At 41.7% G+C, this 15,232-nt stretch overlaps 2 protein-coding genes and 2 long non-coding RNA genes across 6 annotated transcripts; 3 read left to right on the top strand and 1 right to left on the bottom strand.

Moving 5' to 3' along the window:
• The first annotated feature begins 624 nt into the window (after nt 1–624).
• LOC117593978 lies at nt 625–1,479 on the top strand. 2 transcript variants are annotated; one of them, XR_004575441.1, is made up of 4 exons: nt 625–712; nt 842–888; nt 1,036–1,134; nt 1,388–1,479. It is a non-coding gene; the product is annotated as an uncharacterized LOC117593978 (long non-coding RNA). The 2 variants fall into 2 exon arrangements; XR_004575440.1 differs by lacking the exon at nt 842–888.
• A 66-nt stretch (nt 1,480–1,545) lies between these two features.
• On the top strand, nt 1,546–2,308 carry LOC117593977. Its single transcript, XR_004575439.1, has 3 exons — nt 1,546–1,632; nt 1,812–1,878; nt 2,058–2,308. It is a non-coding gene; the product is annotated as an uncharacterized LOC117593977 (long non-coding RNA).
• A 1,937-nt stretch (nt 2,309–4,245) lies between these two features.
• On the bottom strand, nt 4,246–8,359 carry phf23b (PHD finger protein 23b). The gene is made up of 5 exons (XM_013140358.4): nt 7,755–8,359; nt 6,314–6,345; nt 6,092–6,184; nt 5,314–5,947; nt 4,246–4,748 (listed from the first exon to the last, which is right to left on the bottom strand). Exons 1-5 carry the CDS (start codon nt 7,780–7,782, stop codon nt 4,555–4,557), a joined length of 981 nt encoding a protein of 326 aa, XP_012995812.2. The 5' UTR covers nt 7,783–8,359; the 3' UTR covers nt 4,246–4,554.
• A 2,899-nt stretch (nt 8,360–11,258) lies between these two features.
• On the top strand, nt 11,259–15,151 carry elp5 (elongator acetyltransferase complex subunit 5). 2 transcript variants are annotated; one of them, XM_010887866.3, is made up of 8 exons: nt 11,260–11,592; nt 12,379–12,439; nt 12,544–12,627; nt 13,457–13,668; nt 13,837–14,012; nt 14,109–14,204; nt 14,373–14,473; nt 14,595–15,151. In XM_010887866.3, the coding sequence occupies exons 1-8, from the start codon at nt 11,538–11,540 to the stop codon at nt 14,701–14,703; spliced, it is 894 nt and encodes a 297-aa protein (XP_010886168.1). In that variant the 5' UTR covers nt 11,260–11,537; the 3' UTR covers nt 14,704–15,151. The 2 variants fall into 2 exon arrangements, with proteins under 2 accessions (XP_010886169.1, XP_010886168.1); XM_010887867.4 differs by lacking the exon at nt 12,544–12,627 and having other exon boundaries at nt 11,259–11,592.
• The last annotated feature ends 81 nt before the right edge of the window (nt 15,152–15,232 follow it).

The following is a 15,232-nucleotide window of genomic DNA, read 5'->3' as shown; positions in this document are numbered from 1 at the left end:
CAGAAGAACTTTACTGGCAAGGCGGTAATGCTCACTATCAGGGATGTGCACAAAATATTTAAGAAATAAACAAAACGTCTGGAATCTTAGATTTCTGCTCATGAAACAAGGGACTAACACTTTATTTTGCCTTTTTATATTTCTATTTGGTATGGATGAGGATTTTTTGATATCAAGAAAACGTAACATCTTTACCATACGAATTTGTTTAATTGGTACTAATGGATGAAAGCCAGTCCAAACCGGTTGGAAACCATGCAGTTTCCACCCCAGAGTGTAAACAATGAACCGAAGCATCCTTTCCACAACGATGCCCTAATCATTACCTCATCTTTCTTCCTTAGTGGAGAGGAAGGTGGAGGGAGGGTTAGGGGGTGATGGTGGTGCAGTGGTCAGTGTGTGGATCTGGGTGTGCATGTACAATTATCAAAAGTTTCTACCGCCTAAAAGCTTTGACCCAAAGTTCAGCCATGGCAAGGCCGGGCCTGAGATATGTGAGATATAATTGTCACGTCTCAGGTCCCATAGTCTCCAACACACACAGCCCTAGCCTAAACACCCCTTCATCTAACTTGAATATAAACCCACCCCGACCCCATGCCTACAAATACCCCCCCACAACAGCAGCCGGCAGACGAGTGAAAAGCCAACAATCAAGAGGAACTACAGAATTTTCACCAACTGTCTACTGAAAAAGGGATTGGTCTTGAAGGTGAGTCAAGCTATTTTCATTGACTTTGGGAAAGATCTATACATGCATTTGTATTTCTTTAGTCCGTTCATGTGATATTCAAATTTAATCTATTTCCATATAATCTTGTGGTTTTACTTATTCCACAAGTATCAAGTCAACAACATATTGATACCCACACTTCAACAAGTTGATCGGTGGGTCGATCAGTTTCTTAACATTTGTCAACCATACGGGTGCTTTATTCAGTAACATATCTATCAACCATACGGTTGCTTTACTCAGTAACATATTTGTCAGCCATACAGATGCTTTACTCAGTAACATATTTGTCAAACATACAGATGCTTTACTCATGGAGTTTGTTGCCAGTCTTTGGATTATGCCTGATGCTGGGAGACTCGTTTGCTGTCCGGCTGCCTGACAGACTGCGACAGAAAAGGGTATAGTAAATGCTCATGATATACACCCAATGGCTTTTGCTGGAAAAAGTTTGAACATGGATTGTCGCACCAACTCCTTTAGACAATGTGTCTTCTGTTCTGCATTGCCTTCAGGGATACATCCTCTTTGTCTGTGGGACTCATCGATGTTAATGAAAATAAAAATGTTTTCAAATAAATGCAGTTAATTCATAGCATGTTAACTGCGTTGATCCTGCTGATGGACTCAAAGCACTCTCCTCTGTATCTCCAGGATGTCAACTGGCCGGACCAGGAGTTTTTCCCGGACATGTCAGAGCTCTCTGACCTTGCCGACCGTTCTCCACCAGGAGATGCCGGGGAGACTACCCGGGACTGGGAAAATCGTAGATCCCAGGCTTCCACCTTCCTTGCCCCTCTGGAACGCCTCTCAGCCCCTGTGGAGCGCACCTCCGTCACCGAGGAACGCACACCTGCCCACCATCACAGCCAGCACCGTCGCAAACCCATGGACAACAGGTAGGAGTGGATGGACTGGGTAACGCCATCATCTAAGGTTGAAACATAGCTGCTGATGTAATAGTTCACCAACATCATAATTACATGTAATTACATCTGGGTGCATCGCTTTAGCCACTAAACAAATCCAATCAGAGTTGTTCAGTGGGTTCCTCTTCTGGCTGTTCCCATCATTTCAGGAAGAAGGCAACAGTTCCACTGGATCCAATTGGAAGTGGTTTAATGTCACCCAAACGGAACAGAAAGGTAAGAGCACAGATCAATGGATTCCATTCATAAGAATGTCCTGTAAAATCTCTTTAAAAAAAAAAAACAATCACGTCCTTTCTTGCATGTAATTGTTTTTCCATTGTCTGAACATGAGGTGCTCCTTTTGGCAGTTTTTGTGGGAGATTGCCACCTGACACTGAAACTCTGTGTTGCAGGATAAATCAGAAGACTGACTGGAACAGCAACAACTGCTTCCAACCCCTCCAATCTCACCCAACACTCACTTTACTTGTATTCAATTCAATTGGGAACTCAATATAAAAGGACAGGTGTTCAGTAAACTCCCATAGAAGTATGACTGCATATGATGTTAAGACTCTTGTATTTAACAAGCTACATTATTGTACTAACCTGCTGTTAACACCCCCTAGTGGTTGTATGTGTACAATGACAAACACAGAAACTGTGTGCCCAACTGCCATTAAAACGTGTTCTGTACATTTTGCCTCAATTATGCCATGAAGACGAGACGACAAAAGGTGCTCCCCAAAAAGAAACCTTTTTTTTATTTTTAAAGCTACAGTTAAAGAAAAACAATATCAGATGCCGAAAATATAACATTTGCTAGGCTTTTCTCCCCTCTCTTATCCCTTTCATATATATACAGTCATCAAAGAACAGGGTATATACAAATAATCAAAAGGAAGGGTGGCAGTGAGAGTGTTTTTGCTTTTCGGGGACTAAACATGACTCTCCCACCAACAAAAAAAAGGAAGGTAAAACCAACCAACGTAAAAGAAACTGCCACGACTCATGTGACATCCACTTATTTTCCTGTACACTACAGTCAACTGTTTTTCCAATGAGACAATCATATGGGGAAGGGATTTGTATGTTATTCAGATTCAGGAGCAATCTCAACCAGCCATTCAGAAATTAAAAAGAAGAATGATAACATTAAAGAAATTAAAAAAAAAAAAAATTACTGTACAACCTTACATGCAAAAAAAGATTAGATGTTGAAGCCACTTCCACAAGCGACATTGACATTTGTCCAATCACAACAGTTTACAGAAACGACTTCATCCTCCCAAAACAGAAGTTTCTTGATACAGAAAACAAAACACAAAATGTGAATAAATAAAAATAAACCTTAACTAGCAATGTAGATTGAGATCTGCAGCCAAGTCAAACTGCAAGGGCCTGTCAAAGGATCCCATGGCCTTGCACCCAAAGGGCCTGTCAAAGGATCCCATGGCCTTGCACCCAAAGGGCCTGTTAAAGGATCCCATGGCCTTGCACCCAAAGGGCCTGTTAAAGGATCCCATGGACTTGCTTTGGGAAATCAAAGTAATATTGTGCTATAGCAGATGTTATATACTCCTAGTTTATATAGCACCTGTTGATAAAAAAATAAAAAATAAAGTAAGGGTAGATAAAGTAAAACGTTAAGGGCTGCATCAGAACATTTTACATCACAGCCATTAGTTTAAGTTGCAGGTCATTAGCAGTTGCTGAAACTGTATAGCAACTCAAATTTTTCCCAAATAACACTGCCTTTCAAAAGTGCACTGTTGTAGCACAAATGTTTGTGCCTATTTCTATGGAATAGATTCAAAGTTTCAGATTTGATCTGGTAAATCAAAACCTTGAAGGGCAGATCTCATTGCTGCTTTTAGGGACACTGTGAGATTCTGCCAGCTCTGACATCAGTTTCCTGGACACCATGTGTACGTCTCTGCAGTATGGAGGACATTAGAGGGAGCATATACTAGTGTGACTGTAGACGTTCAATGATTGCTCTAACGCTAGTTAGCAATGGCTTTGGAAACTACCTCCCAACTTCCTAAATAATGCACTGAGGTATGGTATGCTCAAGTTTTCCTGGTAGGAAAAGCATCTTGTCAGCATCTTGTCAGAATCTCACAGTGTCCCTTTGCCACTCAGTGATAAGCAGGTACTGAGTGGAGTAGTATACAAAGAAATTAATAAACAATCGCATATCGAAAGCTTACATGAGAAAAACAATTGCTAGGGGAAAAAAAAAATCAAATAACAAAACCTCCCTTCTAGCACTAAAAAGATAGCTTATGGACAAAAATAAAAAGGAGTATCCATTTTTCCTGTCTGAGAGTGATAGAGGTTGTGCCTGTGTCAAGGCAGGAGAGTTGCATTGATTACTAATTTCAGGACTCACAACAGTTGATGTACCATTATAAAATACTTGCCTTGTTCCTCAAATGTTGACAGCTAGAAAAGTAGCCCATCGATATCCTAAATAAATAATTCTCTATAACTTGTCATGCACATTATGCTATGACCTTTAACATGAAAACCGGGAGATTGATGTCTGCAAGGGAGTCTTAACATTTCAGTGACTTACTTTGGGAGGGGGGGGGGGGGGGGGGGGGGGGGGGTCTAAATTTAGTAAAACTACAGAGCAAGAGAGGCGTATCTATTTGTATGTTACATTTAATAAAGAGATACCCCCCCATGAACAACATCCTCCTGTTTCTGTCCATTTTACGGAGGCAGAAGGTGACAAAGAACCCACACGAATAAGTGAAGATGGTGATTGTCAAAAAAGAAAACCTAGAACTCTAACGATATAGTTGCCGTCCAGGTAAGGGTTAATAATCAGCTTTAGGGATTGCAGAGAAAATCTTGCTTGTTGTAATCGGACACGGGTGGGAACGTACATTTGACCCCTCTTCATGGGTCTTTCTTTTGCCCGGCCCGTCGACTGTCCCTGCACTTGTGGCAGTAGAAGATGTCAGGGACATTGGACTTCTTGATCTTGGCGCAGGAGAGGTGGACCCACACGCCACACTGGTTACACTCGATCATGGGTCGCCCCGCGAACGGCTTGCCACAGTAACAGGTGATTAAGTCCCAAGAGTCGTCACCTGCGTGGGAAAGGAGGGACGAGGGTGAGAGGTGAGAAGGGGCCACAGGTCACTGAGGGTTAACGGATTTGATTACTGGAACCTAAGGGAGGCCATGGTTTCCAAAGTGAAGTGTCACTAATTGTTTTTCTCTGAGAAAATGTTATTTCATGGCACCCAAATTAATCGGTAATTACTCAGGAATGACATGGAGGGCAACACAGTTATGTAGGTTATGTGGCTCTAACAGCTATTATCACTCACCTATTAAATCATGTGTGACAGAAACAATTGTTTTTCATTGAACACGTTTCCCGACCTAATTCCTATTCTATGCGCCAGACAGGCTTGTAATTAGACAGCATTTTCCCCACTGAACATTTCAAAACATAGCATCCAGCTGAACATGCCCTTTCCAAAATCATCCAAGGGCTCAGTTCATGCACAGCATGGCTCGGACAATGACCTGAGCCGCAGGGCGCTTTTGGAAAACTGGGGCCAGGGCGTCCACGTTAGTACGACGCTTAGAACTAGAAAGGCATGTTAGCCACCTCGACTACGGCGTGCTTGGAATTAAATCCCTTACCCGACTCCACCATGATGTCTTCGTCCGCTATCCAGGTCTCGCCCTCACTCGAGCTCATCTCCGCCTCCCGGTTGGACTCGTCCGCCGCCTGCATCTTAGCCAGCCCCTGCATCCCGGCGGAGACCACGTGCCCTGTCAGGTCCTCTCGGACCAGGCGCTCCCCGGGGTGGGCATGGCCCGTCTCAGAGTCTGTCTCGCTCTGGGTGGCCGAGCTTTTGAGCTTCTTCAGGCCCTTGGGCTGCTTTGGGTTTTTGCTCCGCTTGATACGGGCCCTCTTCTCCCCGCCACTGCTGCCACTTTCGCCCGCGCCGCCGACGCCGGAGCCCGTCGACAGCCTTTTTAGCTTTCGGTCTTTCCTGCGCTCCGCCTTGTTGGCCACCTGGCCGTCATAGAGAGAGTCTTTCAGGCGCATTTTGTCCAGCAGGGAGCTGTCCGAATGCATGCGGCGCATGCCCTTGCCCTTGTTGGCGCGGGCCTTCCGGACAAAAGTGTGGATGGTGTGCAGGTCGTTGGCCCCGTCCCCCCAGCTGGCCCCCATGGAGCTCCCACTGCCGCCGCCGCCACCGGCCACACTCTCCCCGGACGTGGCTGAACTGTGTGGGGAGCTGGAGGATGCCGGAGACCATGGGCCTTCCTACACAGCCACAGGAAAGAACAATGAGGAGGGTTGGGGGGGAACCTCTACAGGACAAACAATAACAGATGCACAGGGCTCTCAAACACCATTAGAGTCTATAAGTAATAGGTAACTATGTCATGTTCTGCCTAGTTGACCCACCTCTTTCGGATTGGGGATATAGCCTGCATATGCCAAGACAAAATTGCAGAATTTGTTAAAGTCTTCAACAGTCCTCTTTCTCCTCTCTGGAGGCTATAAAAAGACAAAACAATCAAATTAATGGCATCCATACAGATAAACAAGCCAATAACAAATACAGACATCACCAAAAGATAATGATGGTATACATTTAACGGAATATTACCCCGAAAGTGTACTTACCAGAGTCTCGGTTTTGCACTTCAATAATGAATCTACGTAGAAAAGAAAAACACATATACGAGGTTTCTGTTTAGTGTTAGGTAACAGAACATTACTCAAAGAACAGGCATCGTTCAGTTTCTAAGTTCTAACAACCTCATTTCTTACCTCTCCGGTCAATCTGCAGCTAGTTTCTAGCTAGACGTGCGTAATTTTTTGTTTGGCCGTGCGACTGCACCCAGACAATATAGGATAGCAAGTTTATTTGCTAATGCAATGTAAAACTAAAGAAGGTAATAGTTAAGAACGCCATGTCTGCAAGCCAGTGTAGTGCGGTTAATTGAATTTTAAAAGTGGCTAACGTTGAGCTACTTGTTAGCCTTTTGCTGCAGCGTTTATCAGCTAAAGCTAACTTACTGCCTGTGTAGCTTAGCTAACACGTTAGCCATATGTCTAAAACAAGGGAATAACTGCCCTGCTCACAAACTAACCAACTAACGCTAACAATGTTGTTTTTATAATATATCACAACAGTTCAACAACGTTACTGCCGGTAAAGGCTGATTCAAAGTGGAGAATATGGTCAAGACACTCGGGATAACAGAGTCTTCTAGATGACTGATGTCCATGTCCAGCCATGGTGATGAAACTATCGAGTAGAATGTAGCTGGCTGGCTAGCTATCGTTAGCAAGTTGGCTAACAATCGTGAACCGTGGCCATGCATGTTTGAGACAGCACCGCTTCCCTGGCGTGAGATCGGAGCCTCAACCCGAAAATGTGAACTTTGCAACATTAACTCTGCAGTTATCTTGTCAACTAAAGTTACAATCACATACAAGTTTTAGTTATACCCAAACGTAACAACCAACAACAAACACTGCTGAAAAGCGTGATGATTAACGTTGATTGGTTGGCAAAGTAACAATCATTTTGGCTCCATTTTGTTAGAATTACCACAGCACAGTACCGACCGTTAGCTTATAGCTAGCAGTAGCCAGCAGTGAGATATACTAGCTGTAATATTGCGGTACATATCCACAGATGACATGGTCAGCAGCCAAACGCTAAGTTACACAAACTAATTAGCAATAAGTATTGTTATTGTAATATGCTGACAAATATGCTATCACAAACGGTACAGTATTAAACTCTCCAAGCGTATTTACGCTGTCATCAGTTAACTAGTAGAGATGTAGCAAATTTGTTAGTAACTTAATATACTAGTTATTGTATTGTATTGTAATGTAAGGCTGTCTAATGTCCGTTAACGTTTTAGTTACTCTAGCGTTTAAGTTAATAAGGTTAGCTAGGTCGCTCACCAACTAGCTAACATGGCGACTGAACAACCAACAGTTGCTTTACTATATGATTATTGTATTTACAAAGCCGATACAGTGCCTAGAAAACAACTCAAGATCCATTACTAACTAGCTAACAATGTGAACTGTCACTTTAACTTACCTTGGTGTTCAGACATTATTTCAAGCATTGTCGCCTCAGCAACAAGGCCCGTGTCTCTTGGTAGCTACCAAGTAGCTAGCCGCGGCTGTGCTTTTCTCCCGGCTTGAGACTGCTGCTGACTGCGTGGGACAGTGTCAGAGGGAGCAGCCCCAGCCGAGAACAGAGTATTCAACAATTCGAAGACAAACGATATCCTTGACTTTTTTGGCGTATGATCCACAGTTCTGGATAGTTGTAAAGCCGGTGAGATACCGGACTAACGAAAAAGAAATGTAAAATAATGTGTGTGAGCCCGTTTGGCTAACAAGCAAGCTTAGTTAGCTACGTTGTTAGCTAGCTAGCTAATTTCTTCGTCACAGCAGCTATTGCATAAATAATCCTGGCAGCAAACTACCTAGTTTAGTAAACTAACGAATTAGGTCACCGAAGAAAACCTGCAGCAGGTGCATCCATATACGAAAAAAACGATCCGGTAATACATTTCTTGGATGAAGTTGACGTTTTTCCATAACACGACCAACAATCGACGAGAGTTGAAAATGCGTCTACACCGTTTTGTCCCTTTCGCGCAGCTTGCGCGCCTCCTCGAGCAATAAGCGATGTCAACTGATTGCAGAAGCCCCTTGTGGTTGCCACAACGCTGTGACAGCTCTTCGATTTGTTGGGTAGTGTAGTTTAATGTGTGTACATTCTTGTTAATGATGATGGACAACAAATCCTTAAAACTACACTACCCATGTGTCATTAGACGACCTGAGGTTTCCTTTATTTTCTGTGAAAATAAGAATTTATAACATCCAGCAACAATAATACACTTTTTTGGTACAGTGTGCACAGAACACTATCTACAAGAAAATGTAGATGAATAAATTATCCACTTTTAACATTGTAAACATACAGTGGCTTCGGAAAGTTTTCAGATCGCTTAATTTCTCAAATTGTTTAGTTTTGTAGTCTCAGTTTATAATTGATTAAATAAAACAGAAATATCTCATGTACACAAGTATTCAGACTCTTTGCCATGACAATCTAAATTAAGCTACCTGTGACATTGAATCATCCTTGAGATATCTCAACTTGATTCAAGTCCACTTTGGCGACTTCAGTTGATTGGGCATGAATTAGAAAGGTGGTGGGAGTATCATGCTATGGGGATAATTCTCAGCAGCAGGGAGTGGGAGACTGGTAAATGTTGAGGGAAGGATGAACAGACCAAATTGCAGGGAGACCATTGAAGAGATCGCACAACCTGATTCAGATTGTATCAGAATCTGATTCAGATCTCTGACAGGGGGACATGATTCATCTTTCAGCAAGACAATGACACCAAGCACCCAGCCAAGTCTGAGCCAATAAAATATAAAGAATGAATTAATCTGCACAACCAGACCTGTGTGACTGGTAACCAGTCAGTAGTGGCCATATTGTTTTTGGCACCAATGTGGGAAATACTGTGTTGAGCTATATATGTCTGTAGGTGCAGTAGATCAATGTTATTGCTGGATCTATTTGACAAGACGCATTATTCACCCAAGATTTGTCAACATCGAGCCAATAGAATGCCGCGTGTGCATGGAGGTCGATACACAGTCCCCTCACTGATTTCACTGAGGGACAGATAAAATAAATGACAACAAAGTTGTGTACAGCCTCACTAAGCTAAAGACGGTCTCAATCTTTGACTCCCCATAGCCACATTCTTTATAATTACCCCTTTTTCTATCTGTGATAAAGCTATTTTGTATGGATGGGAAGAGGTCTTCCCTGTGTATTTGTGCCATAGTCGAGTTAATTTCCCAACTGTAAAAAACTGTATTTAAATATTATTGCATTTGCAATATGGCTTCTGAAAGAACAAAGAAATGTATGTTAGGAAGAGGGGTTATGGTTATTAACACCAACTATACTGGGAGGTGTGAAATGCAGTCAGTTACCCGTATGCCATGTGCTCAGGCTCGGGCCAAAAAAGAAATCCATGTTTCAAAGTTGATGTCTGTGCATCCAGGTATTGGCTACTTACTATCTGAGTTAATGACAGTGATTGAATTATGTCAAATTATGAATAAATGTTCATAGACAACAAACTGATTCCAGATTTAATAGGGCTGTAAACTGACCTTCAGTCAATAATCAAATATTGACACAACTTGCCATCTAACAATAATCAGGTTATGGATTAAATGGGCTTCAGTTTAAGTAGAAATAAACTTCTAAACGCAACAAAACTATTAGTAATTTTCAGACTATATGAAATAGGTTGAGTGAAATGTAAACTGCAGTGACAGCCTTGTGGCTACTGCAGACTGTAGAAAACCAGGGATCACTAAAGTACTCTCTCCCAGGAGGGGCAAATGCACAAGCACAATAAACTGTGGGAGAAGAGGAACTTGCATGCCACCTGAGCAGAGGAACACAACCTTAGAGACCTGAGCTGCAGAAGAGGTTGGAAGCAGACTGCGTACAACTTGCGCAAAGCAACACACTTCATATTGGTGTCAGTCTATTTATAGAGCGGGTAAACTTGACCGAATTATTACCCAATTCTATGCAGACATTTCATTTGATGATATGGGCGTGCAATCGATACTTTATTAATATCAATAACACTTAAATGTCACACATAAAAAAAACTGCACATGGTAAAATTCAAAAAATAGAATCTAAAATAGAATCTAAGTGCCGTGCAAAACATTGGACAACGTTAGTCTCTTCCTCAGCTCAGAGCTAGCGTGCACCGCACTAGTTAGTCCTCTCGCAAAAAGACGTGACAGCAGGAGTGTTGATTAAATAGATGTTAGCTGAGTTTGCAGCGTGATGCAGGAGGTGGTTTGCATTGGGAGGATAATTTATTGAGCAAATGTTTTCATTGGTTCTACGTGACCAGGTTCATGTTTCGATCCCCCTAGAACAGGGCTGCCCAGCCCTGTCCCTGGAGATCCACTGTACTGTAAATTCTCTCCAACTCTAATATAGCACACCTGATTCTAATAATTAGCTGGATGAAAAGCTTAATCAGGTTTGTCACAAATGGGGTTGAAGAGAAAACCTACAGGACAGTAGATATCCAGAAACAGGGTTGGGCAGCCCTGCCCTAGAAATATCCAAGAAATGTAGGTTATTCCCTGCATTGGTTTGAACGGAAAGTGCAATAAAAGAGGTAAAATGAAAATATCTGCTGAGATTAAAGAAATCATCACTTGCTCGGTTGCCGAAAAATAAGTTGATCATCTTTCTTGCCAACATACCTTTCAGATACTTTTCAGATACAAGAGAAGTTGGTGTATAACCCATAGCACATTTCGTGAATGTAATGCTTATAAAAACGATATTAGTAATCACTTGTATTCATGGATTACCATCCACAAAGATCGAAAACCTTTTACAACTGAAGGTGGCCTTGCCCGCGCCAACATCGGCTGACGCGGCCGGACGCGACTCCTACTGCAATTTGGATGCAAATATAACCTCTAACCATCTCTATGCGCTAGACAACCCAAAAAATGCGCAAGCGCGCTACAAACCGGATGAGTTTCTCCTGACAAGAGCGGTTTACTTCGCCTTGACCATGATGGAATATACTACTAGTCCTGCTTCAATATTCAGTTAAACACTCACTTAGATTCTCAATTTCATGTCCTGACAAAGCTTGTGAGATAGAATATCAACGTTTTAAGGAGGATGAATACAAATTACACGTGGTGGTTATAATTCGATTTTCGCTTTAGCACAACTTTTGTGTTAATCTTTGGTATAACGTCAGTAAGCTATTTATTACCTTGTAATATGTTGTTGGAAGTACTGCAAGGAACAGAAGCTGGAGGGTTCATCTTACTTCAAGGTAAATACTTGCTAGTGTGGTTACTGTCTTCGCTAGCTAGCTAAAAGCAATACTTTCAAAACACAATGTGATTACATTTTTACTTTTAGCAACCGGTAGTCTAAAAACGAATTAATTCAGTTGTTCAGAACAACTGTAGTTTGTGGTACGTAGCTAATCGAAATTCCGTAAACTGGGTACAGTGATTCTACTATTTAAAGACTACTGAACGCAGCTCTGGTAATGCTTTACCGGATAAAGTGTTGGTTTAACAATACAAGGTTATGGTAAAATTTCATGAGGAAGCGTTCGAATGTAAAAACATTAGGTCAATAGCTGCAGTTTTCTTTAGTATAAGCATTAGAAACTCACAATAGACAGAATAGCTGTCCACTAGCAAGGACCGTGGACTCTGAAAGATCTGGAAAGATTATTCAGGGAGAATGGGTCTCAGATCCTTTGCAATGTGTTCTCCCACCTCATCCCTGAATTTAGAAAACTCAGTCCAGTCACCTTACTAGTGCTAGTACGATTGTGAAATGTTTTTGATTAAGAATTTTACCTTAAAGGTTAGATTTTGCACATTTTGAGTGTAAAATCAAACTGATATTTCTTTTCTGGGTGAGTGGTTGGGCAATAACTCTGGATGTAAGCTTCAAGGTGCCCCCCCCTTAAGATTATTATTGGTTCAGATGTAATGGGGAAGCACTGTGAAGCATGACAAACTTGAACAATTGAACACAAACAAATTAAAAAGATATTGTAGAATTGGGCAAGTTTTAATGCTATAGGACGTACATTTGACAGATACAGTGAGCTACTCTGGTCGTCACCTCCTGAAAAGCTACATCAGTACAGCACTTAAACGGTAAGTAACCTTCTCACAGTACGGGGCAAATAACTTCCAACAGTATATCATCTAAACATAGTTTAACTTTTGCTGTAAGTTCACATCAATATATTATGTTTCAGGGAGGAAGAAGTTGTCCATGTTTTGGGATTCGAGGCTTGTGAAAAAGAATTCAGAGATGGACTTGATAGAACTAATGCACAGAGGTGAATAGATATTTCATGCATTATTTAAGCCATTTTATGCTTTTTTGCACAGGAATGTAAGAGAGAGAGCTTATTTAGTCTAGAAGAATTGCAGTGGCAACAATTTACTTACAACAATTTACTAAATAACATTGATATAATATGTAAATAAAATGTTGTAGTCATACTTGCAACAACAACAAAAAAAACTTTGATCCACAGAGGTACGCCGTAAAGCTGAAGACATGCACGCGCAGCCCTTTGGCCTCATCCAGAGAGTGCATTAACTCACTGACAATGTTATTTACCTGGTCATTCTTTTTATGTGCCAGTTTCAGAGGTTTTTAGAAGCTTCACAAAAATGTTTTGAACTAGACTTTTTTTTTTTACTTCATTACTCATTGTACTCAAATAAACATTGAGTGGGACATAATCTTTGGATAATTTGTACACTACGATAGTTCTATTTAGGTGAATGAGACTGTTTGGTAGATTTGTGTTGGAGATAAGAAATTTAAGTGTAAGTGTTAAAAATGTCCATTTCGGTAGGTCACCATCCAAGGTAAGGTAGAACACTTATTACAGATCCTCCCTGCAATACGGAGGTCTATATATGACGTCTCGCTCAGCATGTATTAGAGTTCAAGTGAGTGGAGAGGTAGAAAGTCAGGTTCTTTTTAAGTTTTGTAAGTCCTTCCAGCTCCATAGTCAGAATTATATTTGAATTAAAAAAGTGGGTTGGTAGTATTGAACAACTTGATGAATTTTCTTTGGTGGGGGGCACAGCTTGGCAACGCAAACAAGGCAACCACTAACTCATGCATATTTTTTCCACCCACTTTGAATATAGGCTACACTTTCACAATGCCTACTCAGACCCTCTTGGCTGGACCGGAAACTCAGCCTTTACTGTACACCAATTTACTCTAGAGGACGTAAGCACATTAATCAAACAAACTCCTCAGGCCAAAGCAGTGACACTAGTCATAGACTCTCTGTCATGGATTCTGAGGCATCATGACCCTGCTGCTGTCTGCCAGAGACTTCAGGCTCTCAAAAAAGGTTTGTTGTGCAGAAACACTCTGCAGAAAGATGTTAGCAAAGTTCGTCCAATTACAATAGCATATGCTGTATATTTTAAGTCCCTGTCACTGTGCCGCGCTCCAGAGACACGCGCCACTCTTTTTTTTTTTTTTTTTTTTACAAGTCTCTTTCTTTAATCGTCTCCAGGGGGCGCTGTGAGAACAGTAATTGTCCTGGTGCACACAGACATGCACCAGCGAGGTACCGTGGGGAGCATACGCCACTTGGCCACCTCTGTCGTCACTGTGGCACCGGGGACTCGAGGACTGGGAGCTGTTGCTAAAACCACCAGACGCACCAAGTCGGGCAAGCTCATGCAAGACGTGAGAGAGTGGAGAATAAAGTATCTTGTTTGAGTTGCAGAATTAAGCCATTCTGGTGACTCGTGCCGACTAAACTGTTGTGTGTCTGTGAACCAGGAGGAGACCTTCAGCATCAACGAGGACCTGTCGGTTACAATACACAGCAAACTCAGTCATCCGGGACACACGCACGTGAATACAGATGAAACCGAGGTGCCAAACTCATTTTGTAAAGCGTCTTTGAGTCTTTGAAAAGCGCTATATAAATATAATACATTATTATTATTATTACCACACTGATATTGTCGCTCGCATGCACAATGCGGAAATTAAAAGAAATAAGCAAAGGCTGTTGTATGATTCTTCCCGGTCTGTCCTTAGGTGGATCCGACAGCCAACCTGACCTTTAACCTCCGCCTGTCTGACACGGAGAGACAGGCCAAAGAAAAACTGGCGCTTCCCTTCGTCTTCAGTAAAGAGAAGTGCGTTTCTGACACTCCTGTTTTTTTCCCACAAGCTGTATCGCCACTGCACTTGCTTGCGTCCATCTGAATAATTAGTATTAAGCTTTTGTTAAATTCCCATTTTATTTTTGTCTTCCAGGAAGTCGGCACTTCTCCAGCCTGGCCCGGGATCAGGAAGGATCCTCTATGAACCTGACGCCAATGATGATTATGACCAGGAGGATCCGGATGATGACCTAGATATCTAGAGGACTTTGCTAATGGCAACTAAGAGCACATTGCTGTGCTCCAAGCAATTAATTACACATTTACTGCAGACACATGCCGGAACCATAATAAAAGCCTGCAGTTACTGTATGACATTTTTTTCTGTTGTCTTTCTCTGAGGAGATTTTTCTGCTGAAGAATTAATAATGTTAAGATCGAGATGACAACACTAGATCTATGACTGGTAACAAATGTGTTTAAATCTATTTTCAGGTTGTCTTTATTTCTTATTTTTTTCCTGACAGTGAAATTTGTATTCTGCTGCAATAAAATGCATTGGAAATTCCTATCTCAAAATGTATGGTACAAAATGAATGTGTTTGCGCTGTTTCTACTGCTAAACACCGGTGTGCCAGCATGGGTCCATAAACAGATATGCATTGTATGAGCCCTTTAACCACTTACGAATAAACAAACGAGTACCTTTTAGTTTTTTTGCTATTTGTATGCTGTAAATGAGATGGGATTGCATCAGGGGCACAATTAAATTGTGTGCTAACATACGTGGAT

This window comes from Esox lucius, chromosome 24 (genome assembly GCF_011004845.1).
Source record: "Esox lucius isolate fEsoLuc1 chromosome 24, fEsoLuc1.pri, whole genome shotgun sequence".
NCBI lineage: Eukaryota > Metazoa > Chordata > Actinopteri > Esociformes > Esocidae > Esox > Esox lucius.
This window is presented reverse-complemented; position numbering and strand designations above follow the sequence as displayed.